Consider the following 17682-nt stretch of genomic DNA (forward strand, 5'->3'; position numbering starts at 1 on the left):
AAAAATCAAATAGCCAAATAAAAGGATAAACAAATTTTGGTAATTGAAATTTATAATATTGCTTTGCATAAAAGAAAACCTTGCCGTTTTTTTTTTCTCTTCCGGATATATTCCATTGCTGGAAGATTAAAAAAAGAACAGTTTTTTAATATCCAGTGTAGAGGAGATATTAAAAAAGAGAAGAAAGGAATCCACCAGAAAAGAAAAAAAATATAATTAGAGATGGAACATATTTTTAACAAAATATTATGTAATCAGCAAATGTTTTCCCATTTTACCTTTTCAATCTTCATCTCATGATAATATCTAATCTAATAATATAATAATAGTTATTTATTTAATAATAAGGTGGTGCTATTTATCATATTAAATTTAATTTAATTTATGATAGTCTTGTTGTGAATATATAGAAGGGTATTGGAATTGTAAACCACGTTATTGTGTGCAGCTTCTTCTCTCAGTTGGGTTTCTCGCTTCCTCTAATCTTCTCCTTCTCTCTCTCCTCACTTTCACTTCAATTTTCTCATTCCTTTCCAGAATTAGGATCAATTCTCGATTGTTGGTCGGGGATTGATCAACTCGCACAATCTATTTTATTTTCTTCCCTGCGATGCTCTTAGTTCCAAGATGAAGTTGAAGAGGAAAAGGGCACTTGAAGTGGTTAGTTTTTGGTTTCCTTTTTTTCTCTTTCTTTTGTGATTGTTCATTTATACGCCGATTCTTCTGTTTATTGATCAATTTTGCGATTTTAGGTTCTTCTCCTTCATTCAGTCTTTTTGTTGTTGGGGTTTATGGGGTATTTTTAATTCTTTTTAATCTTTTTGGGTTGTTCTTTTTAATTTCTGGGTTGCAACTATTTTATATTATTTCCATTTTTCCCTATCCCGTTTTTGATGAGTTTTCACTGATGCGTGTGCAAATTGTTATATTCGATTTTATTCGGTTGATTGATGGGGAGTTTTGATGTTTACTGTTGTTGGTGTTGGCAAACAAGGATTCTTCTGAGATGAATTTTACCCTTTTTCAGTTCCGTTGGCCGTCTTATTGTTGAGTACTTATAGGAGCCTTAATGACTTATTCTTTCACGTTATGTATGATCTAACTTTACTTGATCAAGTTTAGCGGAAGATTTTTTTCTCCTCATAGGAGATACTATGATTTTTATTTTAGAAATTCTTAAGTGCAGGAAAAAAAAAGTGATCGATACTGATACTATGAAAATATGGTGACTCTTTCTTTGGTCTGAATTGCATGTTTCTTATTTTGCATGGGTTCTTTAAAATTTGCTATTGTTGTATTTTGCATTGAAATTAAAGGGGTAATTGACTTGAAAATCAGGGAATAGCATAGCATGAAATATGTTTGTTGTCATTTTGTTTATTAGCTATCCTGGATAAAATGCAACCTTTCTGTTTATTGATGGGAGACTTTGATGTTTACTGTTGGTGGTGGGAAGCAAGGATTTTCTGAGATGAATTTTACCATTTTTCAGTTACGGGGGCTGTCATATTGTTGGGTACTTATTAGAGCCTTGATGACTTATCCTTTCACGTTATGTATGATCTAACTTTAGTTGATCAAGTTTAGCGGAAGATTTTTTCTCCTCGTAGGAGATACTATGATTTTTATTTTAGAAATTCTTAAGTAAAGAAAAAAAGTGATCATACTGTGTCAACTGATGGCTTGAGCGTAAGCTAAGGTTCTGGTTGTAAGAATTGATGAACCAACAAATGGCCACAATCATGTAGGCATGTTGCATTTGTAACATGTACTATGATTTTCAAAGATTAATAAATGTTTTAGTTTCTGATTTTGACTTGGTTGTAGTTTGATTAGTTCCTGATTCTAATGTCCTAATATAGGATGTGTATTTTCTTATCTTTTTCTTCTTCCATCAATATCAAGTCCCTGTTTCACAATTCTAAAGCATCACGCCTATAGATTTTCTTGTTAGAACTTTTATATATTACACATGTATCTTTTAATAGATTGATACTTTATTTTTTCGTAAGAAAAACACTTTATAATATGTTACAAATATATATATATATATATATATATATATATATATATATATATATATTGTTTTTCTGAATATTAAACGAAATTGTCTTCAGAAGGAAAGTAATCCTGTTGCTGTAGACAAGTCTATTTATAGATATAGTATTTTCCATACTTCTATGGACTTGGAAATCATAATTTGCTTAAATAGGATTGGAGATGACAATTTTGAAGACACAAGATGTGATGTTATTACTTTTAAAGCTTCTGATTATATTTTCTCAATATTTTGGTCTTGATGGATGCCAATGCCTTTGTTCAATTGATTCAGCTACCCAAACTAATGGGTTATTAATTGTTGTTTGTGTGCTTTTATTGTTTTATTTTAGTTCATTTTAGCTATATTGACTAAATTCATATTGTCGATGCAATACCAGTAAATTCAGTCTCATACTTTGATGAGAGGTTTCCTTTGAGAACTAGAATAGTGCGTTCCACAAGGTTTCTTTAAGTAACTTTGCAGTTTTTGCAATCGGTAAAGTATTTTTTGATGGGTCTTGTTACAATTTCTATTTATCAGCTGGAAATCAGTTTCAATGTTTAATATGCAATCTTATGTTTTTAATTAATTGCCTCTGTACTATTTGATCTTTAACATGGTTATGAGTTTAGTTGTGTACTGTGTGCTCTTTTATTATCTTAGTTATATATTTTTTTTAGTAGTTGATCATTTTAATTTCAGTATGTGATGGTCATATTGATAAATCAATTAAAGGAGTGTATGAATTACCTTTTTGTTGACTGGTTTCAGCCTCCCAAAATTAGATGTTTCATTGATCGTGTTACTTCAGTTCCACTTGAGAAGATAGAAGAACCTCTGAAGGGTTTTGTTTGGGAGTTTGATAAGGTAACTTATGGCTTTGTCTTAGGCAGACGCAGATCATTTACATTTGTTTTGACGTGCTTGATTCATTGCTATTTTTTTTTTTCGTGTACAGGGAGATTTTCATCACTGGGTTGACCTTTTTAACCATTTTGATTCATACTTTGAGAAGTACATAAAACCAAGGAAGGATTTGCTGATTGATGATGATTTTCTTAATTTAGATCCTCCATTCCCTAGAGAAGCCATTCTTCAAATTCTTCGTGTCATCAGAACAATTTTGGATAATTGCACAAACAAACATTTCTATAGTTCGTATGAGGTATGGCATCTTCCCTTAAGTAATAATTTTCGGCTTCCAAACAATGAGACCTAAGATAAGCTTATTGATTTTGTGTGTTCCCTTTTTTTATCAGTGACCTGTTTTATGTATTTTATTTTGAAATATGACTTTCATACCTCTAGCACTGATGCTGCATGTGTTTCTGTGTGTCTACAGCAGCATCTCTCTGCATTGCTTGCATCTACTGATCCAGATGTGGTTGAGGCTAGCCTAGACACTTTGGCTACCTTTTTGAAGAAAACAGTTGGAAAGTACTCCATAAGAGATACTTCCTTGAATTCAAAATTGTATGCTCTTGCCCAAGGATGGGGTGGAAAGGAGGAAGGACTTGGATTGATTGCATCTGCTGTACCTGATGGTTGCGACCATATTGCTTTTGAATTGGGTTGTACCCTTCATTTTGAATTTTATGCTGTAAATGAGCCAGAAAATGACATAAAAGTGGCTGAACCCTTGGTCCAAGGCTTGCAAATTATACACTTAAGTGGTATTGACAAACGTGTGGAAACTGATCTTGAGCTTTTGCACAAGTTAGTTACGGAATATAAGGTGCCTCTCAGTTTAAGATTTTCTTTATTGTCAAGACTACGTTTTGCTAGGGCTTTTGGTTCTTTGGCTTCTAGACAGCAATATACATGCATTCGCTTGTATGCCTTCATAGTACTAATTCAAGCATGTGCTGATGCCGATGACCTGGTTTCGTTCTTCAATGCTGAGCCTGGATTTATCAATGAATTAGTATCATTACTGAGCTATGAAGATGCAGTTTTGGAAAAAATTCGGATTTTATGTTTGCATGCATTAGCTGCTCTTTGCCAAGATCGTTCCCGTCAGCAGTCAGTACAGACTGCAGTTACATCTGGTGGGCATCGTGGCATTTTATCTAGCCTGATGCAAAAAGCCATTGATTCTGTTACCAGTGATACCTCAAAATGGTCAGTTCATTTTGCTGAGGCTCTTTTATCTCTTGTCACTGTGTTGGTTTCAACATCATCAGGGTGCTCTGCCATGCGTGAAGCAGGATTTATTCCTACTCTCCTACCCCTCCTTAAAGATACGAATCCACAGCATTTGCATTTGGTTGAAAAGGCTGTGCGCATTTTAGAGGCTTTTATGGATTACAGTAATCCGGCTGCTGCTCTATTCAGAGATTTGGGAGGTTTGGATGATACCATCTCTCGCTTAAAGATTGAAGTCTCATATGTAGAAAATGGTGGAAAACAGCCAGAAGAAAAATCTGAGTCTAGTGCAAGAAGTGTAAATATGGCTAGAAGTTCTTCAACTGGGCTGGATGATTTGCAGAAACCATTGTATTCTGAACCATTAATTTCATATCACCGTAGGTTGCTAATGAAAGCTTTATTGCGTGCTATATCCTTGGGAACTTATGCCCCTGGAAATACTGCTCGTATCTATGGATCTGAAGAGAATGTTCTGCCTCATTGCTTATGCATAATTTTTAGAAGGGCAAAAGATTTTGGTGGTGGAGTTTTCTCTCTTGCAGCTACTGTTATGAGTGACTTAATACAAAAGGACCCTACTTGTTATCCGGTTTTGGATGCAGCTGGTCTTCCATCTGCCTTCTTGGATGCTATAATGGATGATGTTCTCAACTCTTCAGAAGCCATTACTTGCATTCCCCAGTGTTTGGATGCCTTGTGCTTAAATAGTAATGGCCTGCAGGCTGTGAAAGATAGGAACTCTTTGAGGTGTTTTGTGAAAGTGTTTACTTCTAAAACATATTTGCGTGCTCTGGCTGGGGACACACCAGCATCTTTGTCTAGTGGATTGGATGAATTAATGCGCCATGCTTCTTCATTGCGTGGGCCTGGAGTTGAAATGTTAGTTGAAATTCTGGAAACTATCTCAAAAATTGGTTCTGTGGTGGAATCCTCATCCTCGAGTTCTGATCCAAGCTCTTCATCATTGGTTCCAATGGAAATGGATGGTGAGGACAAGAATGTGATCTTACCTAATAATGAGTCTTCAAAGGCTGATGACACAGAGCACATTTCTGAGCCATCTCCTGATGTGTCAATAGTGAATGTGGAGTCATTTCTTCCAGATTGCGTTAACAATATTGCTCGTCTACTTGAGACAATTCTTCAGAATGCTGATACATGTCGTATATTTGTTGAGAAAAAAGGAATTGAAGCTATTCTCCAGTTAGTTACATTACCTTTGATGCCAGCTTCTGTTTCTGTTGGGCACAGCATATCTGTTGCCTTTAAAAATTTCTCACCGCAGCATTATGTTTCTCTTGCTCGGGCCGTTTGCTCTTTCTTGAGGGAACATCTAAAGTCTACTAATGAGCTTTTAGATTTGGTGGGAGGGACCCAACTTGCTCTAGTGGAATCTGCAAAGCAGACAAAGGTGTTGAAATATCTTGCTAGTCTTGAAGCTGTCTTAACTCTTTCTGTATTTTTGTTGAAGGGAACAAGCACTGTTGTCTCTGAACTAAGCACTTCAGATGCCGATGTGTTGAAAGATCTTGGGAAAACTTACAAGGAAATAATTTGGCAAATATCATTGTGCAATGATTCTAAGGCGGAGGAAAAGAAGAATGCTGATCAAGAGCCTGAGGTTTCACAGGTACCTCCATCTACGACAATTGAAAGAGAGAGTGATGATGATTCAAATATCCAGACTGTAAGATACACAAACCCAGTTTTTGCTAGGAATGGTTCACATTCACTGTGGAGTGGGGAACGGGAATTCCTTTCTGTTGTTCGCGCTGGAGAAAGTTTGCATCGCCGAAGTCGGCACGGAATATCCCGCATAAGAGGTGGAAGAGCTGGTCGTCATTTGGAAGCTTTAAACATTGATTCAGAAACACCTCCTAGTGCACTGGAAGCACCTTCATCCCAAGATCTGAAAAAGAAAAGCCCCGATGTTATTGTTTCAGAGATTCTTAACAAATTGGCATCAACTTTGCGCTCTTTCTTCACTGCCCTTGTGAAGGGATTCACTTCACCAAATCGTCGCAGAGCTGATTCTGGGTCACTCAGTTCAGCTTCAAAGACTCTTGGAGCTGTTTTAGCTACAAATTTTCTCGAGGCTCTTAGTTTTTCTGGGCATTCTACTTATGCTTCTGGACTTGAAATGTCACTTTCTGTAAAATGTAGATATCTTGGGAAGGTTGTGGATGATATGGTTGCTCTGACATTTGACAGCAGGCGCCGGAGTTGTTATACTGCAATGGTTAATAATTTTTATGTCCATGGAACTTTTAAAGAGCTCCTCACAACATTTGAAGCTACTAGTCAGTTGCTATGGACACTCCCGTGTTCTCTTCCTTCATCAGACATTGATGTTGGGAAAAAAGGGGAAGGAGGTAAATTGTCCCATAATACATGGCTACTTGATACATTGCAAAGCTACTGTCGTTTGCTTGAGTATTTTGTAAATTCTTCTCTTCTTTTGTCCCCAACCTCGGCATCTCAGGCAGAGCTTCTTGTTCAGCCAGTTGCAGTTGGTCTCTCAATTGGACTCTTTCCAGTTCCTCGAGACCCAGAAGTTTTTGTACGTATGTTGCAATCTCAGGTTCTGGATGTAATTCTACCAGTCTGGAATCATCCCATGTTTTGTAGCTGTAGTCCTGGTTTCGTTGCATCTATTATTTCACTTGTTACACATGTATACTCCGGTGTTGGAGATGTCAAGCGAAGTCGTAGTACCATTGTGGGAAGTACAAACCAACGATTCATGCCCCCTCCACCTGATGAGGCAACCATTGCCACTATTGTTGAGATGGGTTTTTCAAGGGCAAGGGCTGAGGAAGCGTTGAGAAGAGTTGAAACAAACAGCGTTGAAATGGCCATGGAGTGGCTGTTTAGTCATGCTGATGATCCTGTCCAGGAGGATGATGAACTTGCTCGGGCACTTGCTCTGTCCCTAGGAAATAGTTCTGAATCTACTAAAGCTGAGAGTGCTGAGAAGACTATAGACGTGCTAACTGAAGAGGGGCATGTAAAGAAACCTCCGGTTGATGATATACTTGCTGCATCTGTCAAGTTGTTTCAGACTAGTGATTCAGTGTCATTTCAGTTGACAGATTTGCTTGTGACACTTTGCAGTCAGAACAAAGGTGATGATCGTCCAAAGGTAATATCTTATCTTATGCAGCAGTTAAAACTTTGTCCATTGGATTTTTCCCAGGATAATTGTGCATTGAGTGTGTTAGCACATATCTTAGCACTTCTTCTTTTTGAGGATGTAAGTACTCGGGAAATTGCTGCCCAGAATGGCATTATATCTACCATTATAGATATCTTGACTAACTTCAAAGGCAGACAAGAGTTGGGGAAAGAACTACCAGTTCCTAAATGCATTAGTGCTTTACTACTTATATTGGATCAAATGGTGCAGTCAAGACCAAAAGTTGAAAATGTGGAAGGAACTCAAACTGGTTCCCTACCTGATTCTTCAGTGGAGCATGGTTCTCTGCAATTTTCTGATACAGTTTTACCAAAGGAAAAAAATTCAAATGGGAATGAGAAAGAAACTTCAATGGCTTTTGAGAGTATACTGGGAAAATCTACTGGATTTGCAACTGTTGAAGAGAGTCATAAATTGCTGGATGTTGCATGTGATTTGATAAAACAGCATGTTCCTGCTGTAGTCATGCAGGCAGTTCTGCAATTATGTGCTAGGTTAACAAAAACACATGCTTTAGCTTTGCAGTTTCTTGAAAATGGAGGTCTGGCTGCTCTTTTTAATCTTCCGAGGATTTGCTTTTTCCCTGGGTATGACTCTGTTGTGTCAGCTATAGTCCGACACCTCCTTGAAGATCCTCAAACACTGCAGACAGCCATGGAGTTGGAGATACGACAAACTTTAAGTGGAAATCGCCATTCGGGACGTGTTTCTCCTCGATCTTTTTTGACCTCATTGGCACCAGTTATCTCTAGGGATCCTAACGTTTTCATGAAAGCTGCAGCAGCAGTTTGTCAGTTAGAAACATCAGGGGGAAGGACTGTTGTTGTTTTGTCAAAGGAGAAAGAGAAAGAAAAGTCAAAGTCATCTAGTATTGAGGTCGGGTTATCTTCCAATGAATGTGTCCGGATATCTGAAAGCAAGTCTCATGATGGATCAGGGAAATGTTTGAAAAGCCACAAAAAGGTTCCTGTTAATCTCACTCAAGTAATTGATCAGCTTCTTGAGATTGTGCTTAAGTACCCACCTTTGAAAGGTCAGGAAGAATCTGAGCGTGACTCAACATTCATGGATATAGATGAACCTGCCATGAAGGTGAAGGGCAAGTCTAAGGTTGATGAGGCTGGGTCATTAGAGCCCGAGTCTGAAAGGTCTACAGGACTAGTGAAGGTGACTTTTGTTCTCAAGTTACTGAGTGACATTCTTCTGATGTACGGGCATGCAGTTGGTGTTATACTTAGACGTGATTCTGAAATGTGTCAATTCCGTGGATCTAATCAACCATCTGGACATAGTGGTATTATCCACCACATATTACATCGGTTGTTACCGCTCTCTGTTGATAAATCTGCAGGACCTGATGATTGGAGAGGTAAGTTATCTGAAAAGGCTTCATGGTTCTTGGTAGTTTTGTGTGGTCGATCTGGTGAAGGGCGTAAACGAGTGACAAATGAACTTGTTAAAGAATTGGTGTCCTTTTCAAATTTTGAGAGCCATTCCATGAGAAGCAGCTTATTGCCAGATAAGAGGTTATTCACTTTTGTTGATCTAGTGTATTCTATCTTGTCAAAAAATTCGTCATCTGGTAGCTTACCTGGTTCTGGATATTCACCTGATATTGCAAAGAGCATGATAGATGGGGGAATTATTCAGTGTCTTACTAGTATTCTACAAGTGGTTGATCTGGATCATCCTGATGCACCCAAAATTGTGAATCTTATACTCAAAGGTTTAGAAGGTCTTACAAGAGCTGCTAATGCAAGTGAGCAAATATTTAAATCTGATGGGACTGAAAAGAAAAGATCTACTGGTTTAAATGACAGATCTGATGATCAAATAACAGCACCATCTGCAACTGAAGCAGTGGCCCATGATCAAAATGTGGGCAGCCAAGAAGCAATAATAGATACAATGGATAATGCACATGATCAAGGAACTTCTCAAGGTGATGATTGTGCTGATAATCCAAATCAGTCAGTGGAGCAGGATATGAGAGTCGAAGAAGATGGGACATTGTCTCAAAACCCACCAATGGAACTTGGAATGGACTTCATGCGTGAAGAGATGGGAGAGGGTGGTGTCTTGCACAACCCAGATCAAATTGAGATGACTTTTCATGTTGAAAATAGGGCTGATGATGATATGGGTGATGAAGATGATGATATGGGTGATGATGGTGATGAGGATGAAGATGATGATGATGGAGAGGATGAAGACGAGGACATTGCTGAAGATGGTGGGGGCATGATGTCCTTGGCAGATACTGATGTGGAGGATCATGATGATGTTGGCTTTGGAGATGACTATAATGATGAGATGATTGATGAAGATGATGATGATTTTCATGAGAATCGTGTCATTGAGGTAAGGTGGAGGGAAGCTCTTGATGGCTTGGATCACTTGCAGATACTTGGACAACCTGGATTTATAGATGTGGCTGCTGAGCCTTTTGAAGGTGTTAATGTGGATGACCTATTTCGTCTTCAGAGTTTTGAGCGTCGTCGTCAAACTGGTAGGTCTTCATTTGAGAGACCTGCTACTGAAGTGAATGGTTTTCAACATCCTCTCCTTGTTAGACCACCGCCATCTGGTGATTTTGTCTCAATGTGGTCGTCTGCTGGTAATTCTACATCCCGAGATTCAGAAGCCATGTCATCTGGGAATCTTGACGTGGCTCATTTCTACATGTTTGATGCACCAATTCTTCCATATGATCATGTGCCAAGTAGTCTGTTTGGTGACCGTTTGGGAGGTGCAGCACCTCCTCCTTTGACAGACTATTCTGTCGGTATGGGCTCATTGCACCTACCTGGAAGAAGAGTGTTAGGTAATGGTAGATGGACTGATGATGGTCAGCCACAAGGAAGTGCTCAAGCGGCATCCATTGCGCAAGCAGTAGAGGAACAATTCCTAGCCCAATTGAACAGTATAGCTCCTGCAAGCAGTCCTGTTGAGCCACAGTTACAAAATTCTGGAGAACAAGAGAATAGGTCTGATACTCTTGCATCTCATGATGGTCCAATATTAACTGCAGGAACTGACTCTACGTGTCAGCAGATTGAAAGTCAGGAGCAAGAAAATGGTAATGGTGAAGAAATTAATGTTGACTCAGTTGCTAGAGATACTGGTGAAGACCTGCCAGCTAATGAGCCTATGTCAGTTCAACCAGTTTCATTGAACATCATGCCAAATGATATTGATTGCACAGTAATTGAAGGAAATGCTACTCCTGATGAGAATGTGGAAATATTTGTTAACTCGTCTGTTAATTCTAATGCTGCTATACAATGTGAAAGGGCTGCTGATGTACCGACTAGCATCCAGGATGTACCAGTTGAATCCATGGAATGCAATGGATCATCAACTGCTGATGGGCAGCATATTAATCATGACTTAGGCGGCTGTGGTTTTGAAACTCCTAATTCAGGTGATTGCCATGCTGCATCAATTTATGCTAGTGCTGATGTTGATATGGGCGGTACTGACACTGAAGGAAATCAGTCAGAGCAACCAGCTGTTTCTGAAGACAGGAGGGATGAGTTGTTATCAGCTCAGAACACAGAGGTTGCTCCAGATGCTTCTCAGGCTGATCAAGTTAGTGCAAATAATGAAGCTTCTGGTGCTAATACAATTGACCCTACCTTTTTGGAGGCTCTGCCTGAAGATTTAAGGGCAGAAGTTCTAGCAAACCAACAAGCTCAGTCTGTTCAACCACCAGCCTATGCGCCACCTTCTGCCGAAGATATTGATCCTGAGTTTTTAGCTGCTCTTCCTCCTGATATTCAAGCAGAGGTGTTGGCCCAACAAAGAGCTCAAAGGGTAGCCCAGCAGGCTGAAGGACAGCCAGTTGACATGGATAATGCTTCTATAATTGCCACTTTTCCTGCTGATTTGCGTGAAGAGGTTTAAATCTTAATTTTTTGTTGTGTAATTGTTGAGGAAGTTCTATTTTTGTGAAATATGACATGATGATTATCCTTGTATTTTCTGTCATAGGTTCTTTTGACTTCTTCTGAGGCTGTTTTGTCAGCCCTGCCATCTCCGTTGCTTGCAGAAGCTCAGATATTGAGGGATCGAGCAATGAGTCATTACCAAGCTCGCAGCCTTTTTGGGAGCAGCCACAGGCTTAACAATAGAAGAAACGGTCTTGGATTTGACAGGCGGCCTGTGATGGATCGGGGTGTTGGAGTTACGATAGGGAGGAGATCTGCCCTTACGGATAGCTTAAAGGTAAAGGAGATTGAAGGTGAGCCACTACTTGATGCAACTGCACTCAAAGCTTTGATCCGGCTTCTGCGACTTTCACAGGTAACTTGGATCTCTTCATGGTGGTAGTCTTACCTCATTTTGAATATGAAAATGCTTTATTTTTATTCCAAATGCTGTGCCTACTGTTTATTCTGTTGATGTTTATTACAAGATTCAGTATGTGTGATCAGACATATAGGTTGTAGTTTGGATGTCTGTATCTGTGATTTCAATAAATTTTAACATTTTTTTCTATCTTCTTCTCAGCCCCTTGGAAAGGGACTTCTGCAGAGGCTCTTGTTAAACTTATGTGCGCATAGTGTTACAATGGCCACGCTTATTTATCTTTTGCTTGACATGATTGAACCTGAAGCTGAAGGCTCTGTAAGTAGATCAGCAACACTAAATTCCCAGAGGCTTTTTGGTTGTCACTCAAACACAGTTTATGGTCAATCTCAATTGTTGGATGGTAACATTTATACTTTGTTTGGGATAGAATCATTATGTGCTTATTTCAATATTATAGTTTATTGCTCACTGAATCACTGATCACTCCCATCATGCCTTCATTCTAGGTCTTCCTCCTCTTGTGTTCCGCCGAATTCTTGAAATTCTGACTTATTTGGCAACAAATCATTCTGCTGTTGCAAAAATGTTGTTTCATTTTGATCAATCAATTATTCCTGATTCTTCACGTCCAGTTAATGTGCATACAAATGAGAAAGGGAAAGAGAAGGTTATTGAAGGGGGCCCTTCACTAAATCCCTCTAGATCTCAGACTGGGGTTATTCCTCTTGTTCTCTTTCTGAGGCTCTTGAGTCGACCCCTGTTTTTACGCAGCAATGCTCATCTTGAGCAGGTAATGGGCCTGATTCAAGTTATAGTTGATACTGCAGCTTCAAGATTAGAAAGTCAATCACAGTCTGAGAAAGAAATGGCAGATACCCAAAAATTGTCAGCCAGTGAAGTCCCAAGTAATACTGAGAAGGATGCTGCTTTAGTGGAGCCAGACTCTAATCAACAAGATAAGCGTGCAGATATGCATGTATGCCATTCTGAAGGGAAGAAGAGTACAGATATGTACAATATCTTTTTGCAGTTGCCACAATCTGATTTGCGGAATTTGTGCAGTCTTCTTGGTCGTGAAGGGTGCTACTCTTAACCTTTTCAAATTTATACTTTCATTTTTTTGAACTATGCTATTCAGAATAGATGACTTTGAATACTGTCTTTGTGCTGTCTCACCTGTTAATTCTCATTTCCATCTCCATATTTTTATGAAGTTGTGATGAATAAAAGTGACTAATTCGACATTATTTTAGGCTCTCGGATAAAATGTATATGCTTGCTGGTGAAGTGCTGAAGAAGTTGGCTTTCATTGTTCCATCCCATAGGAAGTTTTTTACTTTAGAGCTTTCAGAATCAGCTCATGCTTTGACAGGCTCAGCCATTAGCGAGCTTGTCACCTTACAGAAAACAAATATGCTTGGTTTGAGTGCTGGTTCTATGGCCGGTGCAGCCATTCTACGTGTTTTGCAAGCTCTTAGTTCTCTCACTTCACTTAGTACTGTGGGTGAGATGGATATGGATAATGGTGTGGATCAACATGATGATCAAGCAACTATTTGGAATTTAAATACTGCTCTTGAGCCATTGTGGCAAGAACTTAGTAATTGTATAAGTGCTGCTGAGATGCAGCTTGGACAGAGCTCTTTCTCTCCTAGCATGTCAAACATAAATGTTGCTGAGAATTTGCAAGGTTCTTCTACTTCACCACCTCTTCCTCCTGGGACACAAAGATTATTGCCTTTTATCGAGGCTTTCTTTGTTTTGTGTGAAAAGCTACAAGCAAATGAATCATTTATGCAGCAAGACCATGGAAATGTGACTGCTAGAGAAGTCAAGGAATCTGCTGGTTGTTCAGCTTCAACAAGCGTAAAAGGTGGAGACTCACAGCGAAAGCTGGATGGGGCTATCACTTTCACAAGGTTTGCTGAGAAGCATCGCCGGCTTTCAAATGCTTTCATTAGGCAGAACCCAGGTTTGTTGGAGAAATCACTTTCTATGATGCTCAAGGCACCAAGGTTGATTGACTTTGATAACAAGAGAGCCTATTTCCGCTCAAGAATAAGGCAACAACATGACCAGCACTTGTCTGGGCCATTGCGAATAAGTGTAAGGCGGGCTTATATTTTGGAGGACTCTTATAATCAATTAAGGATGCGTCCTACTCAAGATCTAAAGGGGCGGTTAAATGTTCAATTTCAAGGTGAAGAAGGTATTGATGCAGGTGGTCTCACCCGAGAATGGTATCAGCTGCTATCAAGGGTCATATTTGACAAAGGTGCTTTACTTTTCACAACAGTGGGTAACAACGCAACTTTCCAACCAAACCCGAATTCAGTATATCAAACCGAACATCTCTCATATTTCAAGTTTGTGGGCCGAGTGGTATGTTTCGCAAAAGGTTTTTTATGTGGTTTCATGATAATAGAGAACCCCGCCTCCCCTCAATCTCTTTTATTTTTCTGGGTGATATATGGTTAAAGCTGCCTGTGATACCAATATTAAACTTAGGTTAACAGTTGAGTGGTTTTGAATATTTGACAGTTGTCTGATCTTACATGCAGGTGGGAAAGGCTTTGTTTGATGGGCAACTGCTAGATGTTTACTTTACTCGATCTTTCTATAAGCATATACTGGGTGTTAAGGTTACATACCATGATATTGAAGCGGTTGATCCTGATTACTATAAGAATTTGAAATGGATGTTGGAGGTGAGTTTCAATTTACAATCTTTAACACTTTATTGTCTTTTTTCTTAGACACATACACACTTATGGGCCAGGTCATCTAGGAGTGTCATTGGGTACGATAAGACTGGTTGTGGGTGTTGAGGGAAAGAGGTCTCAGCCTCATCATAGAGGTAAGTGAGATGGATAATGTTGGCAGTAAGATGGATAGAGTGACTTGGGGGAGGTGCGTGTGTTTTGGCAAGTTATTTATAAAATTGTGACTTTAGAAATTGTTAATTTAGCTAGGTTGGAGGGTAATCACTGGATATAGTTGGATAGGATACAAACATAGATGACTTGGTATTTTAAGCCGCCATTTCAATCTGTAATAAGCTTTGCGGAACATGCCTATTTCAGTCCATTTTGGTTCATGACATACTTGTTTTCTGTATGCATTTTGTTTAATTTTATTTTTGTATCTTCACAACAGAATGATGTGAGTGATGTTCCTGATCTGACATTTAGCATGGATGCCGATGAGGAAAAACATATTCTTTATGAGAAGAATGAGGTAAATGAGCATTTTATTTTGGCTTATCGTGTGTTGCCTGCGTACTAGGTTAAAAAGAAAAATAGATTTGTTGCATTTAATCTTTGGGCTTTAATTTGACTCTTTCTTTTTTCAATTTCTGTATATTAACTCTAGATAAATTCTCCTTACCATTTTTCTTTTGGTCTCACGAAATTCTGAAATAGGTCACCGATTATGAGCTTAAACCTGGAGGAAGGAACATAAGAGTCACAGAAGAAACAAAGCACGAGTACGTTGATCTAGTTGCTGACCATCTTTTGACAAATGCCATACGTCCTCAAATCAATTCCTTCCTGGAAGGTTTTAATGAATTAGTACCACGAGAACTTATATCCATATTTAATGACAAAGAGCTTGAGCTTCTCATAAGTGGTCTCCCAGAAATTGATTGTGAGTTGGTTTCATCATTTTTTTTAAATTATGTACCATATTTTTAATCACCAATGAAGCACCTGAATGGTGTTATTCTCCCTACAGTGGATGACTTGAAGGCCAACACCGAGTATACTGGCTATACAGTGGCATCAAATGTTGTTCAATGGTTCTGGGAAGTGGTTAAAACTTTCAACAAAGAAGACATGGCAAGATTACTGCAATTTGTGACTGGAACATCAAAGGTGATCTAATGGAAGCATCAAATTGTCATCTTATAAATAAATATTTCTATCACATGCTAAGGTTACTCTAAACATATCTAAAAAATGTATGGTCGAAGATTATTTATTGTTGATGTTGTCGTGGTGCTTCTCATATTGTTTGTCATCTTAGGGGTATTTAATTTCCTTTAAAATACAAGTGGTAACACATGTAGCCTTTTTTCAGGTTCCGTTGGAGGGTTTTAAGGCCTTGCAGGGCATCTCTGGTCCGCAAAGGTTTCAGATTCACAAGGCGTATGGAGCTCCTGATCGTCTGCCATCAGCTCATACTTGGTGAGTAATTATTATCCATGCGTTTAGTAGAAATACAATGTCTGCATTTTGAGTTTCTGCCATCCTAATTCCGTATCAATTTCTACTTCAGCTTCAATCAACTTGACCTTCCTGAGTATACCTCTAAGGAACAACTTCAAGAACGTTTGTTACTTGCAATCCATGAGGCCAGTGAAGGGTTTGGTTTTGGTTAATCAGTATTTTGGTGACATATTTTTGCACAGCGATCCAACCATGGGCTCCAACCTGTCGTTCGGAGGTACGTACGTGTGTGTCATTTGATAAGGGAGATTTCCAATACGTATTTTATTTTATTTTTTTAAAATTGTGAAAGAAGAATGATGACTCATGGTTCCGTTCTCTTTTTGATCAGAAGGAGTTTGCTCTGTTGATCTGTTGAGGGCTCTATTGCATCACAATGAGACATTTTGGTGTTGGTTGAGTTTGTTCTGATGCTCTCCAACCAAAAGTGGCTAGAATGTTTTTTTCCTTCTATAATTCTGCCATGTCTGGTTTGGGAGCTTTCTCACCGCCTTCTGTGTCTAGCTTTTGCAATCTCATCCCATCTTATTTTTTATGTAGTTTCTACGGCCAAACAGCCTTTTATAGCTCTAGAATTTACCAATAAGATTGAGTATGTACATACTCTGAAATACATAATTGATCTTTTTTTCTCCAAAAAAGAAAGTGTTTCATTCATTAGTGAACTCTGAAAGTTGGCACTTAGTTTACAAATTTAGATAAACTACATTATCTCGTTCGTGTATAACTTGCAATTCTTTTGTTAAAAAAGAAGTAATAGATACAGCTGGTATTTTCTTTTAAGAATTAAATATATTTAGTTTAATATACAAATCGTGATTTCATTGAGTTATTAATTTGTTTATCGATCCTGAGTTTTGGAAATGTTTTGTTTTAAATGTTCTAGATAATATTGAGGTACCATATAAGTTACAAACAAGCCTTTCGTAAATGTTATAATCTAAGCAACGGTTGAGACGAATTTACAATAATTCATTCTTCTTAATTGTGTTGAAATGACTGACTTATAAATTGTTTTTTATAATAATAACACACTCTAAATGGTCTCTAAAGCATTTTATCTTGTCCCTGGGAATCTTATAGTGGGGATCTTCTCACTTGAGTGGGATGTGGAGGAAACCATGACTAGTTGTGATTCCGTGATCTATTCTTGGTTCATTATCTTGTTTTGTTATGGCTTATATATTTGTCAATATTTATAACGTGTCTTTTTTTTTAATAAGCAGAATAATTATATATATATATATATATATATATATATATATATATATATGAGACATTTGGGTGTCTCAATCCATTTAAAAGAATTTATAATTTTACATATGCAATCATTTATATGAGTTTGTATAAAGTCCATTAAAAATAATGAAAGTTCACAAAAATAAGACTTTGGCGTATACAAAATATTTGGGTAGTCTCTTAATATCGGTTTTTGTGTAACACCCACTTATATTCCCTTTAGGGGTAGTAATGCGGGCCGGCCTGACCTGTTTAGGTTCGGCTTGTATAAGGTCCGCACAACACGAGTTGGCTTGCCCCGCTCTGCACACTTTATGCGGGCTGATAACATTGGCCCATCCTGCATACTCCTTAGTTCGTGGGCTCGCAAGCCAATGCAGGTCGGGTCTGCGAGCTCACTACATTGGTCTGTCTCGCGTTTTTTTTGTGGGCCTGCGAGCCGGCCCGACGGGCCAGGTCCTAATTGTCACCCCTACTTCCTTTGCCAACTCCAATGACATGGCATGCTTATGAAA

At 38.5% G+C, this 17682-nt stretch overlaps 1 protein-coding gene across 3 annotated transcripts; it reads left to right on the top strand.

Moving 5' to 3' along the window:
* Positions 1–429: 429 nt before the first annotated feature.
* On the top strand, positions 430–16593 carry LOC114178672 (E3 ubiquitin-protein ligase UPL1-like). Of its 3 annotated transcripts, none has more exons than XM_028064712.2 (15): positions 430–660; positions 2813–2908; positions 3000–3206; positions 3384–11285; positions 11379–11690; positions 11898–12099; positions 12206–12779; positions 12953–14081; positions 14261–14407; positions 14856–14936; positions 15122–15347; positions 15435–15574; positions 15780–15886; positions 15978–16145; positions 16260–16593. In XM_028064712.2, the coding sequence occupies exons 1-14, from the start codon at positions 628–630 to the stop codon at positions 16078–16080; spliced, it is 11259 nt and encodes a 3752-aa protein (XP_027920513.2). In that variant the 5' UTR covers positions 430–627; the 3' UTR covers positions 16081–16145; positions 16260–16593. The 3 variants fall into 3 exon arrangements, with proteins under 3 accessions (XP_027920513.2, XP_085527270.1, XP_027920514.2); XM_085671144.1 differs by having other exon boundaries at positions 16263–16593; XM_028064713.2 differs by having other exon boundaries at positions 3387–11285.
* The last annotated feature ends 1089 nt before the right edge of the window (positions 16594–17682 follow it).

This window comes from Vigna unguiculata, chromosome 3 (genome assembly GCF_037176805.1).
Source record: "Vigna unguiculata cultivar grain cowpea cultivar isolate G323 ecotype 2 chromosome 3, ASM3717680v1, whole genome shotgun sequence".
Taxonomy (NCBI): Eukaryota; Viridiplantae; Streptophyta; class Magnoliopsida; order Fabales; family Fabaceae; genus Vigna; species Vigna unguiculata.